This window comes from Phaenicophaeus curvirostris, chromosome 2 (assembly GCF_032191515.1).
Source record: "Phaenicophaeus curvirostris isolate KB17595 chromosome 2, BPBGC_Pcur_1.0, whole genome shotgun sequence".
Lineage (NCBI taxonomy): Eukaryota > Metazoa > Chordata > Aves > Cuculiformes > Cuculidae > Phaenicophaeus > Phaenicophaeus curvirostris.
Genome location: NC_091393.1, coordinates 64,321,796 through 64,347,933, shown reverse-complemented (window position 1 = coordinate 64,347,933; position 26,138 = coordinate 64,321,796). Strand labels below are relative to the sequence as shown.

General features: G+C 44.1%; 1 protein-coding gene across 3 annotated transcripts in view; it reads left to right on the top strand.

The window, feature by feature from the left end:
- Positions 1–9,991: 9,991 nt before the first annotated feature.
- The window catches only part of CAPN9 (calpain 9), a 28,053-nt gene continuing 11,906 nt past the window's right edge, over positions 9,992–26,138 (top strand). For 2 of the 3 annotated variants that reach the window (XM_069852298.1, XM_069852296.1), the window contains exons 1-11: positions 9,992–10,093; positions 11,254–11,376; positions 11,473–11,698; positions 16,329–16,398; positions 16,696–16,814; positions 17,424–17,557; positions 18,170–18,338; positions 19,873–19,956; positions 20,210–20,295; positions 21,361–21,438; positions 25,690–25,850. In XM_069852298.1, the coding sequence (XP_069708399.1) occupies positions 11,486–11,698; positions 16,329–16,398; positions 16,696–16,814; positions 17,424–17,557; positions 18,170–18,338; positions 19,873–19,956; positions 20,210–20,295; positions 21,361–21,438; positions 25,690–25,850 (1,114 nt within the window). In that variant the 5' untranslated portion in view covers positions 9,992–10,093; positions 11,254–11,376; positions 11,473–11,485. Of the gene's footprint in view, positions 10,094–11,226; positions 11,377–11,472; positions 11,699–16,328; positions 16,399–16,695; positions 16,815–17,423; positions 17,558–18,169; positions 18,339–19,872; positions 19,957–20,209; positions 20,296–21,360; positions 21,439–25,689; positions 25,851–26,138 lie in introns of all 3 variants that reach the window. The other variant, XM_069852297.1, reaches the window with a different exon arrangement.

The following is a 26,138-nucleotide window of genomic DNA, read 5'->3' as shown; positions in this document are numbered from 1 at the left end:
CTCTATTGAGATCTCTGTTGACAAGTGCTAACAGAGAAGCTCCCCCCTGCTCTGTGAAAATTTCTCAGTGGTAGTGTTGCTAGTGATGCTTCACGTAAACACCATCAAATGGGCTTCAGAAGATTTAAACCTGGCAAAGAAACAGTAGCCCTACAGCTGACAGAAAGTGATTTGGTCCTGAATGGGGAAATGAGTCTGTGCAAGCTAGAATTTCGATTGATTGGCTAAGCAGCTGTTCTTCCACTGAAGAACATCATGTCTCCATGTTGTCAAAAAGTGTTTTCATTGATCCAGCCTGTTCTGGGAAACGCCATATAAAATTCGGCACTTTGTGCAGAGACAATAGTAAATGTTTTATTCTGCTTTGTTTGGTTTGGTTTCCAGTCTTCACAAATTTTGCTCTGAGATCTGAACTCATAGGGGTCAGATGTACTCCTCTGGTGGTGTTCTTATCTCCTGTGAGGTTACGGTGGAAGTCATGGAGAAGTGATAGTAAATCACTAGGCTTACATCTTCAAGCCACAAACCTTTACACAGATGTTTCCTAGGTTGAGTTGGCATGTCTGACCTACGTAGATAATGTATTAATATGCATTATTATTATTATTACATTATAGCATGTTCATGATAAGAGATCATTCATTACTAAACTTGAAGGTTTATTTTTTTTTAAGACAGAAAGTACCTTGTATTAATACCTTGTACTTAGTATTAAGTAGGCCACAAACAGTTTGTTTATACAGCCTATCGGGTGATGCTGGTAATTCTAAACCTCTACACCCCATCCACATGCATAATTTTTGCGTTGGTCAGGGAAGATAGAGTGGGGGGGTCTGGACAAGGCACCCCACAGAGAGGGCAAACAGGCACTGGGAAAAGGACAAGCAGGAAAACAAAAAGAGGATGCCCATGTGGGAGGATCCGACAAAAGGGAAGCAGGGAATATTGCTTCATTTACCGGTGCAGTGGCTGCCCCAGGTACGGCAGGCAGTCCTGATGGTGGAAGGACCACTGTTTTATGAGACAACCAGGATAAACTTTGTAGAGCAGCTAAGCACCTACGGAGACAAAGATGCTTCAGTTTGGAAGAGCAACCAGTGGTATGAGAGCTATAAACATAAAATTATGAAGGTGAACAGAAAGTCTTGAGTCACTTTGTGTAACAATGCCAGAATCGGCAGTTTCAAGTAAAATTACTAGGCAGCAAACGTAAATGAAAGGAAGGGCTCTTTCACATACATAAGCTGCAAGAGGTACTGCCATAGGATGCTGCAGAGACCAAAAGTCTTAGCTGGTACAAGAAGATATTAAATGGAATCACAGAGGGCATAGACATTGGACACTGCAGAACATGATGGCCCAGGTACAGTTGTTAACTCAGGAAATCCTCAGTCAGCCAGCTGTCTGAATTTTAACTTGATCCATATAACAGCACTCATGCTCCTCTCTAAGGGCTTGTCTTCAACTTGCAATGGAAATAGAGAAGTCTGAGCTGAGGCCAGCTTATGCTGGCACAGACATCTCACAGCACAGACTGGAAATACTCTTTCAGTAGAGACATGCCAATTAAACACCACACCCAGCAAACCCAACCCACAGACCCCGTTGTTTCTTGGCCAGTGCTTTAAGGAACCCACTTTGATCTCTTCAAAATCAACATAAGCCCTGGAAAACATGAATGATTTTCAAAAACTGTGGGTAGGCTCTTAATATCCCTTAGACATTTTTAATTTTCTTTTTCTCTCTTAACCAGGGTATGTATACTAACCAGTGGCAGAGATACTGCACTGGGGTCTGAAATGTGTCTCTGTCTCCTTCTGGACCTTTGGGTTGTGTTCCCACTTCAGCTGTACACAAAGTACTCGGTGCCTTTTTGCAGAGTAAATAAGTAGGGAAGAAGGGGTACAGCTCTGGCAATGGGTTGGACAGAATCACAATTAGTAGACCAATTTTCCCCCCATTCTGAGAAAACTGTGGCAAGCTGCCATAGTCCTGGTTTTATTTGTTTCCGTTTACTGTTTCTGGTGGAGAAAGGCTGTGCAAAGTAATTAAAAAAAATTTAATAAAATAAAAAATAATAAAAATTTATATGGAATAGATTTGCTATTGATTTTTCCAATGTTTTCTTGATACACTTGACCTCTGCCCTTGTTGGCTGGAAGCACTTTTCTGTGAAAGCAGCTGGTGAGCACAAGGGATGTACTCAGCTTGCCCAATTTTTTGTGTAAAGAGGATTGCAAAAATGTTTTTCAATAACAGCATTCAAAGTACAGATGATGAAAGAGAGAGATTATCCTGCTTTTGCTGTGGGTTCTCACAGCAAGGAGCAATGGAAAAATCAGTAACGTGACTGCTACAAACCCCAGGGACCATGTGTGCCATCCCTGTGCTGGTGTGGAGGAACTTGGTGTGCCAGCCTGGATGATACCAAAGTGCACATCGTGAGTGGGTGGTCAGAAAGATGACCAGGTAGCTGGAGCCTCCCCCAAAGGGCACGTGTGGCATGCTGCTGCCTCCTCACAGCAGGAGAGGTGCCCTGGCTGTGCCAGCTGCCCCAGCAGCCACTATTCCGGCAGTGCTGCAAACGCTCCATGATGGAGGAGGGAGCAGCATCATCTCCGCATCTCTTTCTGCTGCTCAAGGAATGGTCCCTTTGAGGGAGGTCTGTGTGCCGATGATCTATCTGTGGAGCTCTTCTAATGATTTAATACCCAAATGAGCTTATATTAACATTAGCACAAGTTGTTCCAGCTTACAATTACATTTGATTTGTTATGGCTTCTGTTTGCAAGCCTTGAATGTAGAGATTGCTTTGAATTTTTGTACCCTGTTGGTTTTTTTTTTCCTTTCCCAGTGGGAGATGCAGTTTTTAATAGAGTTTGAAGAACAACTCGTGCACAGCCTCCACGTGCATGCACAGGCACGACCTCCTGCACACTGTGAGTGTAGGCAACTTCCTACCCTGAGGATCTCAAAATACCTCGCAGTGGAACAGTTATATTGGCAATCTATAATTGATTTGGGGTTCTTCCTTGCGGCAGGTGCTGTACCTGTGAGGAGTGAGAGACAATCCTGAACTGAAGCAGCTAGAACAGAGCGAGTCTGTCCAAAGAGGGAAAACAGATATGAAGAAGTGATGTGATTCACCTTCAGTCACACAGCAGGCTAGTAACATCTCAAGGACAAGAATCCAGGTTTCGTAGAATCATAGAATCACCAGGTTGGAAAAGACCCATTGGATCATCGAGTCCAACTATTCCTATCAAACACTAAACCATGCCCCTCAGCACCTCATCCACCCGTCCCTTAAACACGTCCAGGGAATGTGACTCAACCACCTCCCTGGGCAGCCTGTTCCAGTGACCAATGACCCTTTCCATGAAAAATTTTCTTGACACCCAGCCCAGTGTGTTAGATATTTGATCACACCATATCTGGATCTCTCAGGCAGAGGAACAGCAGCGCCTGCACAGTGAGATGGCTGCCTCAAAGAGTTGGAGCCAGGTTTTCTATAGTAATGGATATGCTTTTTTTATGATACTCTCCCAAAGAACGCCTTTGTATCAGGGAGGGATTTTGCACTGTCCCAACACTTTCCAGTTGGATCAGCCACTGAAGTCTTCAAGCTGCTGCTCAAGATGAGTGAGGGAGGCAGCCAGGTGACCGTGTCTGGGAGATGCCACAATATTCAGCTCCGAAGTTTGCCACCATGAAATGTCCTGCTCCCCTCAGTCTTGCATAAAGCTCAGTGAAGACTTACTCCCCAGGTATCTTCTAAGTGAAACCTGGGGAGGTTAATCCTTGCTTGCACTACCAGGATTTTGAAATTCTTATTGCATTTTTTGGTCCCAAGCCAAACTGTCCCCAGTGCACAATGTACGACAATTGTTTTCTTCTAGCCTGGGTGCTATTCAGTGAAAGTAAAAGCAGAGCCGTAGAAAGACCTTTGGAACCTGGGATACCTCTACTTTCTCTGCAAACTCAGGTTCCTCTTCATCTTCTCCCAGCCTCCACTCCTCTTCCCACAGCTCCCTGTCCTGTGTGTGCATAATGTTGCAAGCACCAGGACTCCGCTATTTTGGCTGCTATTCCATGTTTCTGTATGAAGACTATCTGTGTTTGTCTCCTGCCTCACTCAAGGAGTGGTTTTAATCATATATGGTTTATCCAGTTCATTAATGAGGATCAGACTGGTTCCTTCCCCATTGTAGGGGTTACGGGACGCTTCCATTTTCTGGAGTCATAGCTGCTGAAAGGCAGCTCCTACACAGCCAGCCAGCTACAGGGGCAAAACTGCAACTCTCTTGGGCCAGCAGCAGCAACAATTTATGGTATAAAAAAAGGGCAGATGCCTTTGGTGACCTGAGATAAAGGTGTTGCTTTCAGATTCACTTTAATCTGAAGGCTGCATGATGGATGAAGCGAAATTGTTGGCCACCCTCCTGCTTTCACATCCTACTAGAAAGACAGAAAGGTAGAAAGCAGAGAGACATACGAAGCCAAGTGGAATTATATTAAGGCTGCCCCAGGCTGCTAGAGCCTCACAGGGTGTCTCTCCTCGAGGCTGCAGTGCAAACCCATCACCTCCACCAGGACCAGCTCCAGCCATTCCAGGCAGAAGTGGGAGCTGACTTCCCACGTCACTGCAGGTATAAAGTTTGCAGTAATCCAGGAGGTTGCAGAACGGCAGGGATTGCTGGGGATGCCTCTCTCCTTAGCCGAAGCTGCCTCCGTGCGGAGCGACTCTGCATCGCTGCTCCCAGCATGGCAGAGGCTGTGCTGAGCCCTCACATGCAGCACTTGGAAATGTTATTACCTTGCTGTGCTTTGTTAAACCAGTAATTCTGAAAACAAGAGGAGGGAAAAGTTAAATTTATAACAAGTGGTGTATTTTTACAGGGAAAAAAATGAAAGAACTTTCATAACTGAAGTTTCTGGGTTTTCAACAAGCCGCAAAATCAGTCTTTTCTGCAGATCAGGATTTCCTGCTTTTTTGTTTTTACTGGATGATTTTTAACTAAAGGTTTTAGTGCTTGCTGCAGTTTTGGGTTCATTTTATTTTTACTTTGTTTTATTTTTCCATGTTTTTGATGTTAATTGTAAAAGCATGAAATAACATTCTAGCTTGCGGCTCGAGGAGTAATAAAGCTGAGGAACAGTAAATTTAGCCCAGGGTATTCCTAATGAGAAAAGAATTAAGATTGCCTCGCAGACTGGATGCTGAAACACACACTGATGAAATCCTCTGAAAAAACATAATCTCCCTCCAGAAAAAAAAAGATCAGTGGGTGCTCTTCTAGCTATTCTCACAGGAAAAGCTGAGCTCCTGTAGGGATTGCATCTGATTCGGGGGGGGTTGTAGATATGCTATTAATATAGTATGTATTATAATACAACTTGGCTCCTCTCCCACACTGCCACTTTGTGTTTCACAGTCTAAAGAAAAAATACCTTAAAAACCCTCTTTTGTTTGCAAAATGGCCCTTCCTCCCAAGTAGTGAATTAATGCAGCAGTGTATGCTTAGCGCTGACAAAAGCCTGGAACAACAGCTCGGAAAGTCATGCCTGCTTGTCTGATTAGAGTACTTAGAAGGCTGTCTAATGACAATATTTCAGCTGACAGCATAGATAATGTTGTCATAACGTACCAAAGCACACAAGAAGACATATTTAATATTTCTTTCTGGGTGTGCAAAAGGTGGGGTAGCCCATCAGGTGATGCTGGGCAAAAAGAGGAGAAAGAGAATAGGGAGAGCAGAGCTGCCTCCCAGCCCTGGGCTGCCATAAGCTTCAAGGTAACCTGGGCAAGGTGAACTGTGGTGAGGGAGTTACTCTGGGATGTTACCCTGACTCAGGGTGACAGCTCAGCACCCACCTCCCTTCAGCCCTGCACCACATCTGGCCCATGACAGCATCTCGTAGCCAGGCAAGGCAGTGATGGCAAAGCAGCAGATGATGTGAGCACAGGTGAGTCCTAGGACCACTTTTGGGGTTGATACTTCTTTAGGAGAAGTGTCTTTTGTTACGACACAACACAGTGAAAGCAGCCAGCCTGAGGCCTCTGGTTTCTCACCACTATGTAAAATTTTAATGAACATTCACTGTAATTTTAGGATCCTCCTTTGAAGGAGGTTTTTGATATCTCGCAATTCCTCCAAAATATATGTGCGTGTATACATATATGTATATATTTTTTAATCAGCTCAGGGCAGGATTTTCAAAGGGCATTTCTTAAACTTCCTCTCCTTGATTTTCAGTATCCTTCTTCTCATAGCTCTCCAGCATTTTTCACTAGACTGTCCACAACGTTTTGTAGGGCAGTCCAGTCCTCAGGCCTGGCTTGCAGTCCCTGCACAGCCCCTAAAGCCCTACATGACCTTTCTCGCCTCCCCTCCCCCAGATTCACTTCTGCCTCCGGAAACAGGGAGAGTAGGAGGCTCCAGTCCCTCTGTAAGTGAACCCCAGAAGGGCCAGAGAAAGCATTTATTATGTTATTGCTGGAAGCTGAAGGAAAAGTCCTTAAAAAAAATAACCCCAAGTTGGACTCAATTTCATCTCATCTCAGCTGTTGTTACAGCAATATAACATGTGCTCTGTTAGCAAAAATGTGTGCAGGAGCATATGCAAACCCTGCCAGGCTGCAAGCCACTGGGCAGAAGTCCATCCTCTGCATTGAGCCAAAGCAATGGAAAGTGTAAGAAACAGCGTGGTTTCATGTGACCATGACTGTGGCATTTGGATTCAAATCAATGCAAGGTTCAAAAGGTGCCAAGCAGTACAAAATGAGACTAATCTCAGAGACGGAATAAAGATGTTTTATATAACTTCACACAAATTCAGAGGAGGAAGGAAAGACAGACGTCAGCTGAGCTTCAGAGATAATACCCCAGTCCACATAATAGCATCTACACTTAAACCTTTGCAAATAAAGGAGCTATAAAAGGACTAAGACAAAGTCATGTCTCTCAGACCCTTGGAGTAAGAGTGAAAAAAAAAGTTATCTAGCATGAAAGAGTCCCTTAGAGAAGGTCAGATGACACTGACAGGTGTTAGCTAGCAGGCAGCAAGAACATGGGATCAGTCAGGTCAAAGGCTATGGATAAACCCTCCAATGTTAAACTGATCAGAGGGTATGGGGTTTAATGACAACAGGGTTATGAAAGACTTAATCATGTTGCTGTTATTTCAATAACCAACCTTAAATCTTGAATGACCAGGGTCTACCTGATGTCAAATGGGGAAGGATTTTTACGTAAGTATGACTCAGAAAGTGCATGCCAGCTGCTGAACAGTGGAGGCTGAAAGTCAGAGCTGTAGCACGATGCTAAGCAAGAAGGATGAGGAGAAGTGGAAATAACAGCTTTCTAAATCAAGCCTTTTGGGTTCCCTGTATGTCACCTTCTACTCCGCAAATTACAGCTGGAAAGAGAGAAAATAAGATTCTCTCTTAGATGAAAAACAGTTAAAAACACAGAAAACCAAATCAAGACTATCTGCCTTCTTGATGAAAATAAGAACATCCTAGGAAGTCTGACCTGATAGCATTGATGATTGGAAAAGAAAGGACAAAAATTACTCTGCTTCTGTTCCCATCATCAGTAAGTGTGCCCGAGGCTCTGCTCTTGGCAGGGATGCTCATCCTCTGCCACAGCCACCACTGTTTCAGTGCAATATCCACCTGGCCCCCTCTGTGGATGTCATGGGATGAACAGTGTGGCTGGGCAGGAGGGTGTTGCTTGCAGGCAGCTGCAATTGCTCTGATGTTCACACGCTTTGGGTGCTTTGGAGCCATGGATGAAGGAAATGGATAAAACTCTCAGTGTTCCAGGAGCAGGCATTAAGTGGAAGAAAATGTTGTTCAGCTCTAACATACGATGTCAGCCCGTGCATCACTCATGCTGTTACACTGTCACCTTGAAATCTTGCCTGGTTGTGCAGCTCATTAGAGGGATATCTGCAGACTGCAGGAGCCTAATGGTTTCCAGAGGTGGCCTGTTCGGAATTAATTGCATTCAGCCTCACATCCATCTCTCAGCTGGCAGCACATTCACACACTTGCAGGCACTCACTTCATAGACCAAGAGCAGACCTACTCTATTGCACCTGCGAGGAGAAGTTTGGTGGACTGGAAACCCACTATTTCTGACACAACATAATTGTGGAGGAAGGACTTTATTACTCATGGCTATCTTGTACTGCTTTAATGTCACAATATGTCCATTGCGATGGTGTATTAATTGAAAATCTACACCTACTATTCAGGGAGCATTAAAATCTCCCTTGCTTTTACCCTTACACCAGCCTGTCTAAGGAGCAAAGTCATTCTAGGTCAGCAATTCAAATTCTACCCACCACTGTCCTGAGCTAGTAGCAACATATTGTTGGTGTCAGTCCATAATGGAGCATTGCAATACCTGTGTTCTGCTTTCTTCCCACCTGTGACTGGTCCTGCATATCCACAAACAGCACCACGTGGCATCAATAACAACAGTCATCGTAGGGAAGAAATGCACTTTTCATTGCTTTCAAAGGGGGATTTCATGGTAAAAGAGAAAAACTGCTTGAAGCCCTTTTCCTTGTAAAACACTTGCGTGAGGTAAGTATGTAAGTGTTTATCTGTATGTTTCTGTCCTTCCAGACCAGAAAGCCTCAGGGATGAGCCCATGATTCTTAACACATGACTGAAAAGGTGTTGTATTTTAATGATAACTATGACATTTTATTAGTATTTTCTGCTCATTCTTCTTTTTATTACATGCCCTCCTCACGCACCATCTCTCCTGGGCACTTTCTGTGCCTTGACACCGAGGCTGAGATCTAAGAGACATGAAGTTTCCCTGCAGTGTCATGACATGAAGCAGTAGGTTGAGGAGAGGGAAAGGTTGTCCCTGCAGAAAATGGGACAGTATGAAAACATCCCTTATTACACACCAGAACATTCACATAGAAGAGAAATTTCATTAATTCACAGCCCAGAAGGCCAACAGTATCCTGGGCTGCATCAAAAGAAGCATGGCCAGCAGGTTGAGGGAAGTGATTCTGCCCCTCTATTTCTCTCTTGTGAGACCTCGTCTGGAGTGTTGTGTCCACTTCTGGAATCCTCAACATAAGAAGGATATGGAGCTGTTGGAACAGGTCCAGAGGAGGGCTACAAGATGATCCGAGGTCTGGAGCACCTTCCATATGAAGACAGGCTGAGAGAGTTGGGGTTGTTCAGCCTGGACAAGAGAAGGCTTGGAGGAGACCTTCCAGTACCTGAAATGGGCTACAAGAAAACTGGAGGGAGACTGTTCGTAAAGGCTTGTGGTGATAGGATGAGGGGGAATGGGTATAAACTGGAGAGGAGCAGATTTAGACTAGACATTAGGAAGAATTTCTTCACCATGCGAGTGGTGAAACACAGGCACAGGTTGCCAAGGGAAGTTGTGGCTGCCCCATCCCTGGAGGTGTTCAAGGCCAGGTTGGATGGGGCCTTGGGTAACCTGATCTAGAGGAATGTCCCTGCCCATGGCAGGGGGGTTGGAACTAGATGACCTTTAAGGTCCCTTCCAACTCAAACTATTCTATGATTCTATGATTCGAATTGCTCTGCAGCAGGATGAGCAACCATAAAGCTCAGCTCATGTGTTTTTGTATGCAACTAAACTCTGAAAAGCAGAATTTCCCTGAAGTGATATGGTTATCCTCCTTGGCCATAGCTGGGTTGGAGGTTGCATATCTAGGATGCTGAACATCTCCTTCCTCAGTCAACACGTTAGTCTGATGTAAGAGAATATGCCCTGGACTGCAGAGGGTTGTTGTGGATAAAGTAAGTTCCCAGTTTGCCACTGGGGTGTTGGATATGTCACATCCCTGGGCTTGTGTTGGTACTTAAATGCCTTTCCACCACCATAGCCCTTTTGCTGGGATCCCTTTCATTTAACTATATGCATTCAAGAGCTGGGCGTCTACCTTAACTAGTTCATGTGGTTCATTCATGTTCAGACAAATGAACACACAGTCATCTCCAGCAGGATCTTATGGGTCAGTACACAATGAATCAATCACTTTCCAGAGATGCCCATCTTCTGGACTGACATAAGAAATAGCTGAGGTGAGTAGCTTGGACTCTATTCTGCAGACCTAATGTTTGGTCAAATAACAGCCACGTTTGGAACACCAAGCTCTTCTCATGCATTTGGACAGGATCCATACATTTGGACAATGGGTATTTGGTCTCAGCAGGGAGCCTGCCGACATCAAAATGTACTCAATTACGGGGAATAAACATGGGAACATGTCCTCTGAAAAAGAAAGCTTTCCTCATGGGAAAAACAGCAGAACAGAAAGGAACTAATTCTCTTTCACCTAATTGCTCTCCATAAATCACGTCTTGGCAGCAAGCTCAATTGGTCCACCAGAGGGCCAATTAAAGCAAAGGGAAGTCGAGCGCTGTTTGTACTCAGGGCTGTGTTTTGTATTACACGAACTGTAATTTGTTCCAAGTGGGTGGCATCTCTTCTCTTTTCAAGGACAGAAGAACATCCATGCCTGCCTGGCTCTAAGCCTTGCCATTATTCCTTCAGAACATCCATGGCACATTGACTAGCATCCTCTGCAGTGCAGTGTTTTACTGTTCAATGTGTAAAACACCGTCCAGGAAAAGCACAGCAACAGATGAACAATGTCACAAAACCTGGAAATCAGTGACAAGTACATGTGTATTCATTTTTAAAATCCCATGTTACAATGCACGCAGAACTCCTTCAATGCAAGGTCCATTGAAATCACTCCTTAGGGCAACATTTTCTGATACTTTCCCTAGTTCGCCCTGCTGTTCAGCACCTGTCCTGCTCTGAGACCTCCTAACAAGCTACCACCACCCTTCCTGCGCACACCCAGCCCTTGCTCTGTACCGAGACACCACACACCCTCTCCTGCAGTGTCCCACCTCCTGCTCTCCATCCTGCTCTCATCCGCCTGACGAGGACAACACCTGCCCCACTGCCAGCCTCACTGGGCTGCTCTTGCACCTGTGAGAAGCAGTGGTTACACCTTGCCATGAACTTCAGGTTACCCTCCCAGGGCTCACTATGGCGTGATGGAGGCTCTGGGTGGGTGCTGCCTAACTCAAAGTCATCCCTGCCCCAGCAGCAACCTCCTGCCTGGCCATGCCAGCCGAGGAGTGGCACCAGACCCTGCACACACCCTTCCCTGCCAGCCGCTTTCTTCTTTATTTGCTTTCAGGGTGTTCGTCCCTGCCACTGTTTGCAGCAGGCAGGAGGTCAGTCTCACACCGCAGTTCAGGGAGGAGTGACAGGGGAGAACTGGAGGACGCCACCGGCTTCCCCGCAGCACGCTCCTCTGCTCTCTCTTCTCCTTTGCAAGGTGCTAGAGGTATTTTTACTCCCTCTACTCTCTCCTCCTGTCTCCCTGCTCCTTCTACACCCACCTCCTGCTAAGCCTCGGCTCCCTGGGATCTCTTTCTGGCAGACAGGAGCGAGCCATGCCCTACCTGTACCAGGACTCGAAGGCAAGGCTGCCTGCGCTGCCCAGGACAGCGCGTGCCATCCACAGCTCAGGGAAGACCTACAAGGAGCTGAAGGAGGAGTGCCTGCGCCGGGGGGTTCTCTTTGAGGACCCCGACTTTCCTGCCTGCAACTCCTCTCTCTTCTTCAGTGAAAGGCCACCTATTCCCTTCATCTGGAAGAGGCCCACGGTGAGTATCCTGTTGTGCAGAGGAGGGTGAGACTTTCTCTCCTTTCATTCTGCCAGAAGTCAGATGCTGATGTGCTTTAGGAGCACACCAAGCACAAGGCATGTTTGGGGAGATGTGGAGGCAAAGCAGAGGGAGAAACCCTTCCTACCTCTGTGGCAGCAGCATGGGGTCAGGATGTCACCTACAAAAACCTTAAGCTGTGGGATGAGAGGGCTGGAAGGCTCCACCTTGGTTTTAGATGTAGCTTGTTATAGAGCCACATTTTCTGCATGTATATTCATGTACGTGCATAAACAACCTGTAATCAACCTTCTCTCTTACATTATTGCCAAACAAAAGCAATGTTAAGATGAAGATAAGAGAACATGCAAGAAATTAAGGGTAAAATACATTATGATGAGGTTCTAACTACATAAAAATCAAGAGTTGTTAACGCAGGAAATTACTAATTAAGGTCACACTTTAAAAATTCAAACCTTTTAACTTTTAGACTCTTATACTTACATGCTCATGTCCATCATGAAACAGTGAGAGATTATGAATACATGCCATGGTTACTGAGCCATTCAGCAGTAGCCAAAGGCGTGATGAGTACCTCTTAATGCATCTTGCGTAACGATCATCAATAATAGAGCAAGAGCCTGAAGCTTCACTAGTCACATGATCTCAGATCACAAACCCAATGTCACTTCAGGTTCCTTTTCCCCACTTCAGTCTGTAACTAATAACCATGGAAAATTTGTGGCTATATCTTATATTTTTGCTAATGACTGACATTTATTTTCTTTTTCTTTGTAGTCTGAAAGCTTCTCCTTTTGCAGAAGTCTTTCCTTTGGCGATATGAGTGAAAAAGAACACAATAGGCTTAAAGATGGGATAAATTTTGGCTTAACTTAATCCACAATGATAGACATTCAAATGCCTCAGTAGCAGTGAATGTAGTGCAGAGTAGAATTAAAGCTATCACTCCTGGAGAAGTTTGAGCTATGAAAAAAATAGGAGATCCCTACATGCGATAAGTGCAGCCCCTGAAGGCACTGCTGCCTGTCTTGCCTTCCTGTGCCCCAAAACACAGCTGGGCTTGTAGAATTGTCCCCAGGCACTGGACAGGGCTGTAGGAGTGAGATGGTTTTGGTGCATTGGCTCTGGGGTGTTGGGGGGCATCAAAAATACAAGTGCCTGTGACACTAAATCAGAAAGAATGGTTTTCCTTTGTCCAGCCATTAGGTGCTAGCTTGGGGCTTTTTTCCATTTGGGGTTTCATAGCCGTTAAACTTTGCTCTCAAATGTGACCAAGAGCAGCTGAGAGCTCGTGTGTTGTTGCGTGCAGTACCCAGGAACAGCACGGAGTGGTCTACCTGTTGTAGTTGTCTCAGGATCTTTATACGCTGAACTGGAAACATTTCCAGGATGAGTAAGTAACCTCTGCCTTTACACTCCAATTCCCACTGTGCAAAAAGGTGAAGTTTTGTGAGCTACACAGCAAGAAATAAAGCTCAGGGAAGGCTGAGAGTATGTGGGAGGAGAGGGATTTAGTTATGTTTTTTGGATTGTCAGCATTTAAGCTACATCTGTTTTATCTCTATTATCCATCAGGAAAGGCAGCAAAATAGAGACACTATAACACTATTTCAAGTTAATGCTTTTTGCTTTGCAAGTGGGTTATAAGCCTGAAGCATGTTCCTGGTTAATTGCCACAGCTCAGCCGTGGTGCCAGAGGGGGTGAACACGAACACTGACTCTCCGTGGGGTATCTGTGTTCAAACAGCTTTTCATGGTGACTGGTTTTTAATGCCTCTCCTACCAGTATTTTACAATAGTTTGGATGAAGTGTAGCACAATAAATGCTGGTAACTGCAGGGCCAAATAATGTTAGTCTTCAGACTTACACCCTGTTAGAGTTTAATCTTTGCTAATGAGAGTAGAGGAGGCTTTCTCATTATTTTGACATGCGTATACATGCATATATACACATTTGCACACAGCGTGAATGAGAACCTTAGCTAGCACTAATCTGTAAATACCCCACTGCAATCAGTGAGCTACATGGATCTGCACCAGATGAATATCTTGCTTTCTGCATAAATCTTAAGTATTCTAAGAGTCAGAAAGGTATTTAGTGATTTTGTTTAGCAATCTCCTTTCATTACAAATAAAACCTTTGAAACTGTACCTTATCAATATTTTAGAATAATCTGAAGAAGACACTTTTCTCGTTGTTATACCCCCTTTTCCTTTCCCTTTTTTCCACCTTACTTTGTATCTAAAGTCAACTGCTGGGATAAATTCAACAGTTCAGTGTGGGAAAGTTAGACACATAGGTTGAAGAACAAAAAAAAAGACCCACCTAAAAAGGAAAGACAAATATGTTTGAACAATGCCAAATGAGTCTATGGTATACAGCAGGAAATAAGAAGGAAATTCTCCTAATATGAACAGCCACTGGCAACTGGTATGACGGGCAGCACAAGCTGGAACTAGGTAGAGAGATGTAATCATAGAAATAAGGCTACCTAAAAAAAAGCCTCACCCTCCACCTTTCTTAGGTATCCATGTACCCTCTCTATCAATGTGAGACAGAGGCAGGGGAGATGCAGTTTGTTTTCTTTTGAGTCTGTCGAAACACAGCTTTGATATCATTCCAGGAAAGTCATGGGTCAACTTGTCTTGTGTCTGAGGATTGCACGACCTTATTTTTAAGCTATATCCTTGTGCAGACATATCCTTGACCTACTGTATGCTGTGAGTGAATGCAAGATCCAGCTCTGGGTTTTGACCTTCAACATGCTGAAAGCCCTGATGCACGTTATTATACCATCCAGCCTAAAAATCCCATTAAAATTAGAATTATTTTTGCATTGCAATATCCACCCAAAAACTGTAGAGTGTGATTTTCTTTTTGTGTAGCAGAGAATGTGGTACAGGTCCAGTCAAAATCCTTTCAGTTCCTTTTAATTGATATTATTATTATTGTTGTTGTTGGTTTTGTTGTTTGCTTTAGACATAGGAGTCTGCAAATAATTTTCCACATGTTGATTGTAGACCTGTGTAATAAGCAATAAGACATGAATGCAATGTTCAGTCCCACGTTAATAGAAAATCTTTTTTATCTCGTCCTTACCAACACATGTTGTTTCTTAGTAACAGTTAAATGCCAGTCTTGCTGTGAGAATTACGTTTCCCTGGGAGCAATGATGCCAGAACAAGGCATGTATTAAAGATCAGCTACTTTATCAGCCGTTGTTCTATTTATGTCCACAGGCAATGAGCTGTGGTTTTTATTGTTTGTATCCAGTCCCAACAAGATTGAGTGTATTTAACAAACAGGTGGGCCAGGTAAGGAGGAGCTGCTGTTTGATTTCCCTTTGCTCTACAGACTGGGGACACGACATACTGAAGTGCCTCCTCTCTGAGGCACCTGTGGTTGAGGCGCAACCTGACCACCACCTCCTCCTCAGCAAAGGCAAATGAAAAATAAGCAAACCAGCTCCCTCCTGAATATTGCCTCTGCAGAGTGAGCTTCACAGAAGCGGTGCTGATTAGCTGAGGCAAACGTCTTGGCTCCAGCCGTGGCCAGTAGAAGATTCTTCAGCAATAGTGCAAGAAGCTGATAAAAACTATCAACATCCTGCCCTGGTGGCCTCACAAAATGCAGTGTTATGAACTAAAGAAACTCCGTTTTCTTCTAGGAAAATGGAGATGTTAAATGACTGTTCTTCTATTTTACTCCCCTCTTTAAGCTGGGGTTGTTTTTTTTGCAAGCTTCTGCAGCTCAGGCAGAAGGGTCTGCTTCATGCCATGGAGTCTGCAATAACATGCCAGGGAAGACTGATTAACTACAAGCATATTCCCCTAGAAATATAAACATACGCTACTCTCCTCTCCTCTTTTCTATTCAGTCAATTGAATTCAGTTCATGGGAAAGGGGAGAAGAGAGGGAGATTCCTGCCACATTTATTAGTTTACCACTGTAATTTTTTGTCCAGCTGTGGTGCTAGTAATTTAATTATAACAGTCAAATGACTGTTTGAGGATTGCCTTGAGGCTTCCATGAAGACCAGTTCCTCTGACTGCTGAGCACACAAGGGTGGGTAGTGTTAGCTCTTCCTAAAAAATTAACTCTGTAAAACAAACAAGGTTTGAGTCTACCTTTGTTATTTGCTTACTTGAGGAGGAAATGGTCTCATGGTTTTCAGACACTGTATGCTCCAGGTATTATGTGCACATAAATGAAAGGGTTAATAATGCATTTAGAGGTAAAATGGCAATTTTAGTTTTTCCTGCCACTGGGACAAAACAAGCAAACAAAAAATATTAATCAGGATTGTAGCCTAAGGTCATGATTCTGGGATGGGTTGTGCAATATTTTAACAATTGTCTACAGATGAATAAAGAATGCCAGCCTTTCATTAGCAGCCAACTAATTATGATAAAAATGAGGATAGTTAATTCTTTAATTGCTCTACACTGTTATTAATTAGCAGGTATTCTCCACCTAGTTTTTTTGTGGTGGCTGTGCTGCTGCAGGATAATATAGCTCATGTGGTGCACACCATGCTGCACTTCTGGGCTCAGAGTGATGGTGATATTTTCCTGTCCTGTTCTAAGTCACTTTATGTCTCTCTCACAGGACATTGTCAAAGATCCCAAGTTTATCCTCGGAGGAGCCACAAGAACTGATATTTGCCAAGGGGATCTTGGTGAGTGTCCCCGCCCTGGGTGGATGTGTTCATGCCTGCACCCTGTGGGAAGCAGCAAGAATACCCTCACACATGAAGAGGTATTGTCCCTTCTGAACTGATTGGAGTAGTGAAGCTGGAGGTATTGTCCATGCTAACTTTGCCAGAAGCCACCTTTTTGATAGCATGCTCCCATCCATACCAGAGACCATCCTAGTGCAATGGGTTTCAAGATCAGGGAAGGATCTCCACAAGGGCACTGTGAGCCCAAGGGAGCCTTTTGTCTACCACTTTTTTTTCCCCCTTCTCAATTCACAGGTGACTGCTGGCTATTAGCAGCCATAGCTTGTCTCACACTGAACGAAAAAACCCTAGCAAGAGTGGTGCCTGTGGATCAAAATTTTGGGCCAGATTACGCTGGTATATTTCATTTCCAGGTAAGATGAGCGTCTAGCGCAGCATGAACACATTTCTATTATTACATGCCATGGTCTATTTTGCAGTGGGGTTGCTGGTTATCGCAGAGGATATTGAAGAAAGAGGGATTGCTGAGCTTACACTGTTGTTTGTGTTTTGTGAAACAACCTAGAAGGCTATGTCAGCCTCCTATAGGCATGTGCATAGCCCCTTTTGCCCTGTGAATAGAGGTATGCCTTTAGAAATCATTTCACATTTTCCTGGGCACACAAATCCCCACTTAGGATACAAGGCCTTAAAGGAACTGGACTGACTGGGATGTGTAATACGTGCGTGTCTGAAGAGTGCCCTAAATCATGTGGTAACCCCTTCTGTATCTACCTGAGTGATGTTACGCAGATGAGCTACAGTACAGCTCTAAGCATTTAGTCTTGGTCTCCTCCTAGGACAGATAACCCTTCCTTCAGGACAGCCTGTCATGGTATACTGGGAAGAGATGATTTGCATATGAGTTCTAATCAAGCCTATGATTGTCACTAACTTACAATTAGAAGTGCTAGAACACCAGAGTCCTACACTCAGAAAATGACATGCTGTTAGCAAACTCACGCCCCATCCTTTCTAAATAGTTTTGGCAGCACAACGAGTGGCTGGATGTCGTTATTGATGACCGATTACCCACTTTCAAAGGCCGGTTGGTTTTCCTGCACTCAGCTGAGCACAATGAATTTTGGAGCGCCTTACTAGAGAAAGCCTATGCCAAGTAAGTCACTGTGCACACATAATTTGCTATTTGTAAACACATTATTCACACTTTGTACATACATTATTCACAACTCAAATGAAGAGCTTCTATCCCGTATTTTTTGGTGGTGGGTTTTTTTTGCATTTGCTGCTGCCCTCAACTAAAGACATTACATCTGTTTCTTGAAGGTGGGTCCCAGCTTCCAGCACGTTGTTAAATACATCCCTAGCTGGTAGCAAGAGACTTGGATCAAAGCCTGAATCCTGCTATTTGCGTCTCTGCTGAGACCTCAATTGATGGTTCTTGATAAGTCTGTATTTTTAACTGATTTGGCAGGTAGCAAGCCACTGACATGCAGTGATAGTCAGGCTTGCCAACGTGACAACTTGCACTAAAGAAAGAAAAGCCACAGGCTTTAAAGATATGAAGAAATGAATGAATTAAAAATGTAATTAACGAGGAAAGTAGGATGATCCCAGTACTCCTCCCATACATATTGGGTACTTTCTGGGGTACTTCTTTTGACTTCAGTGCCATTGCCGCAATTTTACTCACATGTTAGAAATCTCTCAAACATGGATATCTTCAGAGTTTTGAAAGTATGTCTCATGCTCAGCATGCGTTTTCCAGGCTGAACGGCAGCTATGAGGCTCTGAAAGGAGGCAGTACAATAGAAGCCATGGAAGATTTCACTGGAGGTGTAGGAGAAATGTATGAGGTTAAAAAGGCTCCTGAAAATTTCTACGAAATCCTGGAGAAAGCTCTGAAAAGATGCTCAATGGTGGGCTGCTCTATTGATGTAAGTAAGAAATGGGGTCTGAATGTCTTAGTTTAGACTTGTGGGTTTTGCATTAAAACCTACTTTATAAAGACTTGTTAAATTAATGACAAGTAGATGGATATGCACTTAGCTCTGCAAATAGTAGCTATGAACTTATAGATATGTAGTCCTCAGTACTGTTGTTTAAAGTAATATAAAAAGTTTCATCATTTTTCAGCAGGTGGCAGCCACTGTATTTAGGGCATGACATGAGTACGAGCACTTGAAGAACCTGAAGTTTATTTCCTAGTTTATTAGGCCACCTAGCATTAAAATTGGCCACAGATTTTTGAGGAGCTACTGGTTCCAGAGACTACAAAAGTTGGGGTTTTTTTCAGCCTGAATTCTGTGACGACAGCTGTGAGGACTTTGGGGACTTGAGACAATTTTCAGGATCGGTGTGTTTGTTTGCAAACTGGGGCAGGGGCTTAGAGGATATCAAGTTTATCTCTCCAGAGACTAAAACCTTGGGCTTTCCCAGAGAAAATATTGTTGATGGGTAGCACCTGCATAGGTTACTTACACTGCTTTGCCAGGGTGTCTGACCCAGGGTAAAAGGAGCTGCCCATGTGTCCTTGTTGTTCTGGTCAAAAACGCTTGAGCTGCTCAACAGCAACACTGAAAGCCCCATTACTGTTCCGTGCTGGCTGTGGCTGGAGGGAAAGGCGGTTTGAAAGCAAAAGTGTGCCAGGTTTCTCCACCAGAATGAGCAGCTGGAAGAAAAGGTTTCAGAGCAACTGAAAAATCCCACCAAGCACAAAATGTTTCATTTCCTTTTTGGGGACCTGTGACAAAGGCAAAGGAAGTGCCGAGGCTGGGGTAGAAGCTTTTATTTGCTCTCTGCCCAACAGCTCAATTAAGTGCCGGGCTGAGGCAGATCTGTTGTCTCAAACCCATTGCCTGCCTTCCTGGAAGCAGCCCTCTTCCACAAGCTCTCTCTTTGAGTTAAGCTCAGGATTCAACTTCAGGATTCAGTATTTTCTGATTTGAGATTCTCTTTCTTTCCTGATGAAGCTTTGCTGCTTGCAAAGACTAATTAAATATTTATTGAACTAGAGAGAGAGTGTGATACTCATCTGGCTGATGAGACCTGTCACTGCCATTGCTGCTCCATAAGCACCTTTTTACAAGAAATGAGACCATGTCAGCACCAGATGTCAAACCAAGAGCACATTTTCCCATCCCTTAGCTGACGCAAACTACATTTGAATGGGAGTTAAAATTGAGATCGCAGAAATGTAGATGATGTTGATACAGAATCACAGAGACAGAGAAGGTGTTTCATCCTGGAACTACCTTATTTTCCATCTGAGTAAACAATGTTAAAAAAATTTAAAAAACCACATCCTCTGCTTTCCTCAAAGGACACAATTTCACCATCACTGTCTCCATCAAGCAGACAGACAAGTTCCCTATCTGTAGTACTCCCATCAGATGCATGGAAGGGGACCAGGTGGCACCACTTGCAGTCTCATTCTGAAGAGAGATTCACATTTTTTTTCCTTTATTTCAGATCAGCAGTGCTGCTGAGTCAGAAGCCAAAACCCCCTTTGGCCTTATAAAGGGCCATGCTTACTCCGTGACTGGTATCGATGAGGTATGTTCAGTGGTATGGGGCAAGGAGAGACCCGGGGAAAAGAGAAGGGAGTGTTCCCTGACCTCAGGTGACAGGGGCAGTTATCATAGGAGAGTTATCCGAATTTCCATCCATCTTTCCCTCCCATGTTTGATCTAGCAGCCTGCACCTCTTACCCATCTCTTACACCAGCTTGCCCTCACTCTGCACATTGGAGAGGTCCTGCTCCCTGTCTACTAACACTTGGCATTTTCTATGTTTCTTTCTTCCCCAGGTGAGCTATCTGGGCCGGCAAGTGCAGCTCATAAGGATAAGGAACCCCTGGGGACAGGTCGAGTGGAACGGCCCTTGGAGTGACAAGTGCGTGCGCTGTCCCATAGATGCTGGCCTCACTAAGGCCAAATCCCAGCTGCTGCCCCATAGCTAGCTTTCTGCAGCCCCAGATATTCCACAGAAAATTAGATCAAGAATTTGTACGTGTATAACAGTATTACTGCCGTATTAACGTCATCCTCAGTATTTTCAAAGCTGCTCAGTTATGGGGACCTTGTCTAGCTTGTTTAGCCCCCAAAGTCTAGCAATAGCAAAAAGCATACAGTAATGTAACTGAGATAAGTTTATTTTAAGATACTCCAGCTTGGACAAATTATATATTTGAAGTTATTTTTTGCTTGGTTTTTGGAAGCCTTTTGCTGTAGGACTTGTAACATAACATCCATACTTTGTCCTACTGCAGATAAGCTGGAAACTGGTACTGTGTTACTCCCTCTCCACTTAACAAAAGATGCCCGCTAGTCCCTGTTAATTATGTCAGATTGGAAATGCAGTAGGGCATTTTGACTTTTTCCCAAAAGATTTAGCAGGCTTTTGTTGAGGTTTGACATGCTACAGCTGGAGTTGTAGGGGTAAATGGAAAGGAGGCAAAGACTTTGCCTGGAACCCCAGTTATTTCAGCAAATCTCTCTGTACAGGGGAAGGAGCTAATTCAGTTCCCGTTGACTCAATATTGAAGAAACATTGGGCCCTAAATTACTGACAGATATAAAATAGATGGTGCTAGGGCAGAAAACAGATTTAAGGAGGTCTGAGGTCTGTGACTTATCAAAATCTTGAAGTTTACCGGTAGTTCTATTATACCTAACCCCAACACCTGGCAGCAGTCCTGACTCTGAATGTAGGCAATAACTGCCACAGGACTATCCTGGAGCAGCTTTGGGATCTTTGGCTTGGTCCAGCTTCCAGCTACATTAGTTGGGTCTCTGTGACCACGAGTGGACATCAGGATTTAGGAAACCTCTTGAATGCATCTCTGTTTGTGTGAGCCACTCAAATAAAACTCATCTGGAAGAACAGCCTGGTGCTGTGTCCACTGAGACATTCTGAGCCACATACCCCACAGTAAAGCTTGGTTTTGTTTTCTTGCAGCTCTCCAGAGTGGCGTTCAGTTAGCGTGTCAGAACAGAGACGCCTATCTCAGGCAGCAAGAGATGATGGAGAATTCTGGTAAGCTGCGGATTTTTAAAATGTGTCGCTCTAGTCAGAAATCAAGGAGCAAGTGGCCAAAACAAACAATAGGGAAGAAGTGTCTGTGTGAGGAAATGCTTAGTTTCTGCCTAGGAGAGGGCAGGTACACCCTTGGCTTTCTGTGTGTTTCATCTGTGCCATATTTTAATAAAAGAAGCATTTTAAAAATCAGCTTAGTCAATGACATTAGCATATTTCAAATATCATGTGTCTACCATGAATGTAACACTCTTTAAATCCTTCCCATGAACAAAGGCAGGATCTACAGAAGGGAGCATTGTATATCACCTATGAAATGCTTTCAGGGTTCATGCTAGGTACACACTGGAAGGGAACTGAGTCCTGAGAAGCAATGCTGCTTGTTACAGAAAGTTAAAAAAAATTACAAAGATGTGTGTGAAATCATAGAAAATGTCAAGAAAAGAGTAAATGAAATGGGGGGGGGGGGAAAAAACGATGATGGAAATTGCTTTGGAAGTGTGAAGTGTTCTTCAAGCCAAATTCACGATTCCAGACAGAGCAGATGGCTGACTTGCACATGATCCCCCCTCAATATCAACCACACTGTGCACTACTGGCAATGTGTCTGGTCACATTCTCTAGGGCCAGATGCTCATCTCTTTTACACAGAGGTAAATTTAGAGAGGTGTGCAGTGGGGCTGTTTCAGATTTTTCCTGCAAGTTAAGCCAAGGTTCCACTTCAGGCCTGAAAAATTATTTGAGATAGATAATGCAGCGTGTTAAGTCTCATAAAACAATTTAGCCCAAACTTTCATAGCTCTGGAGAGAAGTAGATCCAGTGGCTGATCCGTTACTTGAGTATTTTTTACATAGGATATTTTGAGTAATTTTGCTATTGACATTGCAAATGCAGAAGGGCATTTCCAGCTTTCCCAAAAGAAATCTGTGTGGTTTTTGTTAGCTTTTGACCTGGCTACATGTGGAGCTTTTGAGGTGAATGAAAAGAGGGCAGAGATTTTACCTGGAACCCAAGTAGCTCCAGCAAGTCTCTCAGTACAAGGCATGACTTAAAGCCTGACTCTGTAATGGAGGAACAACTGTGCAAGCAGCTGTCAAACAAACAATGAAGTTCATGAAAAGTCATCTGTCCTACAGAGATAAGCTGACAGTCAAGTCCTCAGAAGACAAATAGAAATTAATGAGATTGAGCATACTGAGACAAATGTTGGCCTTTCTAATCCAGCACCTCAGTCATTCAGAGCAAAAACATAAGCCATTGGGACTGAAATTCTGCTGAAGGGGTTAAGTGGACAAAAGTCACGCACAGATTGTAAAACATGCTTCCAAAACCAGTCAGGCAAGTTTGATACCAGCTAAACCCTTCACCTAGACCACCAGACTTATTTTTTCCTGATGCCTTTTGACTTCTCTGTATTTCTCAAAGAGGTGTTTTCCTTTCTCCCCTGCCTTAAGCCTCGTTTCTCCATCAGGCTTCACATACAGACTTTACATAAGTAATAATGTGGTGTATCCCTAAAGACACTGGAATGGTCAGAGAAGGAAACAGATGAAAATAGGGGGAAATCAGATCAAAAACCATGGAACATTTAAAGCAAGAGAAGTGTCATATCACCAGTGTATTTTCAGTCAATGCAAAACCACAGTGAAGCTGTAGAGGACTACATGGGATAAGGCAGACAAGGTGGGAAGTGTGGTCTGATGAGACCTTTTGTTTCTTTTGTTCTTTAGATTTGTGAGGTCTGAAGGGAATCTTCATGGTAACATGCTGAGGGCCTCCTGACCTCTTTAACTACTCCAAAGACATTTTGGCTACATATTAGTAGTTCACATTGGTCTTGTCCGGATGTTCCTACTACATGGGAAGAAGGCATCCTGCTGTTGGCTAAATTAGCTTCTTACTCACCCTGGTCCCTTCCCTGCTAAAAGCAGAGGGCCAGTGTCTTCTTTGCCCTCAACCACTACAAATCCAGGACAGCCCTGGGGAAGTCAGAACAAGTATTTTACCTCTTAGAAGCCAAAACTGATCTATAAAGTACAACTCCTTCATCTGCCTTGCAGCACGTTTCCAAAGAGCCCAAAACTGCAAAGAGTGGCCAGGAAACTGAGCCACTTAGAGGCAGATTTTTCTATGCTGTCTGTGCTCTAGTGCACTGAGAATCAAAGTGAAAATTAGCAGTGCCTATGACTAGCAGTACATGTGAATAGTCAACAAGAAAGACAACAGAGCTCTGGAAAGCAAACCCTACTGTTTCTTTCAACATTAAAACCAAGTGGTAAAATGGGCCATGGCAAGTGTAAATGGAGCTAGCTGTGTTTAGTGAGTGACACTGAGGACTATCTGGGTCCTATCTGAAACTGCTGCAGATAAAGCTGCAGTCTTGGAGAAATTTTCCCTCCTGCTACTCTGTTTTGTTGTTAGGTGTCAGCCACTGGAGGAAACCTTGAATACTGTGTTCACTTTTGGGCCCCTCAGTACAAGAAGGTTATCAAGCTACTGGAGCATGTCCAAAGAAGGGTAACAGAGCAGGTGAAGGGTCTGGAGCACAAGTCTTGCAAGCAGCAGTTGAGGGAACTGGGGCTGTTTAGTCTGGAGAAAAGGAGGCTGAGGGAAGACCTGATTATTCTCTACAGCTCTCTGAAAGTAGGTTGTAGTGAGGTGGGTGTTGGTCTCTTTTCCCAGGTGACTAGCAACAGGACATGAGGAAATGGCCTCAAGTTGCATCACAGGAGGTTTAGACCGGATATTAGGAAAAATTCCTTCACTGAAAGAGTGGTAAAGTGTTGGAACAGGCTGCCCAGGGAAGTGGTTGAGTTGCCATCCCTGCAGGTTTTCAAAAAGTGTGTGGACAAGGCACTTTGGAACATGGTTTAGTAGGCATGGTTGAGTTGGGATGATGGTTGGACTTGATGTTAAAGGTCTTCTCCAATGTTTATAAAGAAAAAAGAAAAAGAAAAGCATAGTTATAAAAGTCCGTGTTACAGAGATCAATTTCTATACATTATTTCTATGGTCCATGGAAAGAGAGGGGCTCTTACAGATAGCAGCTTAGAGCAGAGGACACATTTGGATGTCCTAAATTGCTCTCAAGAAGGCCTAACTCCTCTTCCCATTTACAGAGAGAAGTTCAGCCCACCAATGCTTCCCTCATTCTTGGAGCATATGGGGCTCCTGTCCTTGCAACGCCCACCATGCAAGTTGCTAATCTCTTAGCTTCCCTGTTCTGCTCCTTTTGCCTGGGGCTGCACAGCGTGGCCAGTGCTGCCTGGCTCTGGCTGTCCCTTCTCTTGGCTGTTTGTGCAGTCCTGAACACCAGGCTCCTTTTGCAGCAGGACTGTTGATATCTTTTTGCCCTTTGACTTGCTATATAAGATCATATCCCTTATCTGCTTCTTGGCATGCTGAGCAGGTTAGTTTCAACCAGCCCAGCCTAGCAGCTCAAAAACACTCATGTTGTGGCATTTGCTCCTTCCTTCCCATAGCCATGTATATGTATCCACCTTGGGTACAAAATACATATAGTGCAATCTACATGGCACAGTAGCCGGCAGCAGTGCCTGTGTCACTTTCAAGGGCAGGCTGAAGCCACGACTCAAGTCCAAACAATTTTGTTTCTCGTGTTTAGTGCATGCTTTTGCTAGAACAAGGTCCCAGGTGCACATAAAGGAGAGGAGGGTGAGCAGCTTGAGCTTAGGCACTTCAGCAGAGGCCCAAATGTGACTTTAACTGCAGTGTGGACAGGCTAATCATACCATGGCTTGGCTAATCCATCACTATGTGTCCCTTGTAGTGCTGCCATGTGGCTGGCATTGAACACACAGCCGATTTGTAGGCAGACTTATCTCCTGCACAGATGCTTGCCGTCCTCTGATTGGGTCATTGGCAATATAGGTACAGTGACTAAGGCTAGGATGGGATTGGTGAAATAACTCTTTCTACCACAGATTTTCTGCCAGTGGCATTTGTTTTTATCTTATGCTGAACTGTAACTAAATAAAATCAACCTAAAAAAATGTATAAAAATAAAAGTGTAAGAGATGTCAGAATCAGACCCAGAAAACAAGGTTGCTTATGTTTTACTTAACAGTGAGTGAGGGCTAGCTTCTCCCCTGGTATTCACACTGGCATAACTCAATCATTACTAATCCACACGAGACGGTGATCTGGCCTTGGGACTCTGGGGAGTTATTACTTTTGTTGGGCATCTTTCACTGAAGTGACTCCTGTACCTTCCCATGTCTTTCACTCAGGATGAAATTTGAAGACTTCAAAGTGCATTTTGATAAAGTTGAGATCTGCAACCTGACTCCTGATGCCCTGGAAGACAGCACTGCCCACAAATGGGAGGTGACCATCCACCAGGGAAGCTGGATCCGGGGATCCACTGCAGGAGGCTGTAGAAATTTTCTAGGTAAGTAGATGCTGCTTTGAAACTGAGAAGCAGGCACTGAAGTTTGTATCCTCAGCCACCTCTCCTGTTACCACGTAGCCAGAATTGAGAGTGCAGGCTTGGCCAGCTGAGTCTCAGCTAGCAGGAACCAGCTAAAGGGACAAATGGCCACTTGAGACTTTGCAGTAAAAGAGCTGCTTTCTTTGCTCTCAAGTTTTTTCTTATTTGTCTCTCCTTTACATTTGCATGAGCAGGGCTAGCTCCAAATAAGGTTCTTAAACTGTGGCAGGAAGTGTAAAATTAGACAAA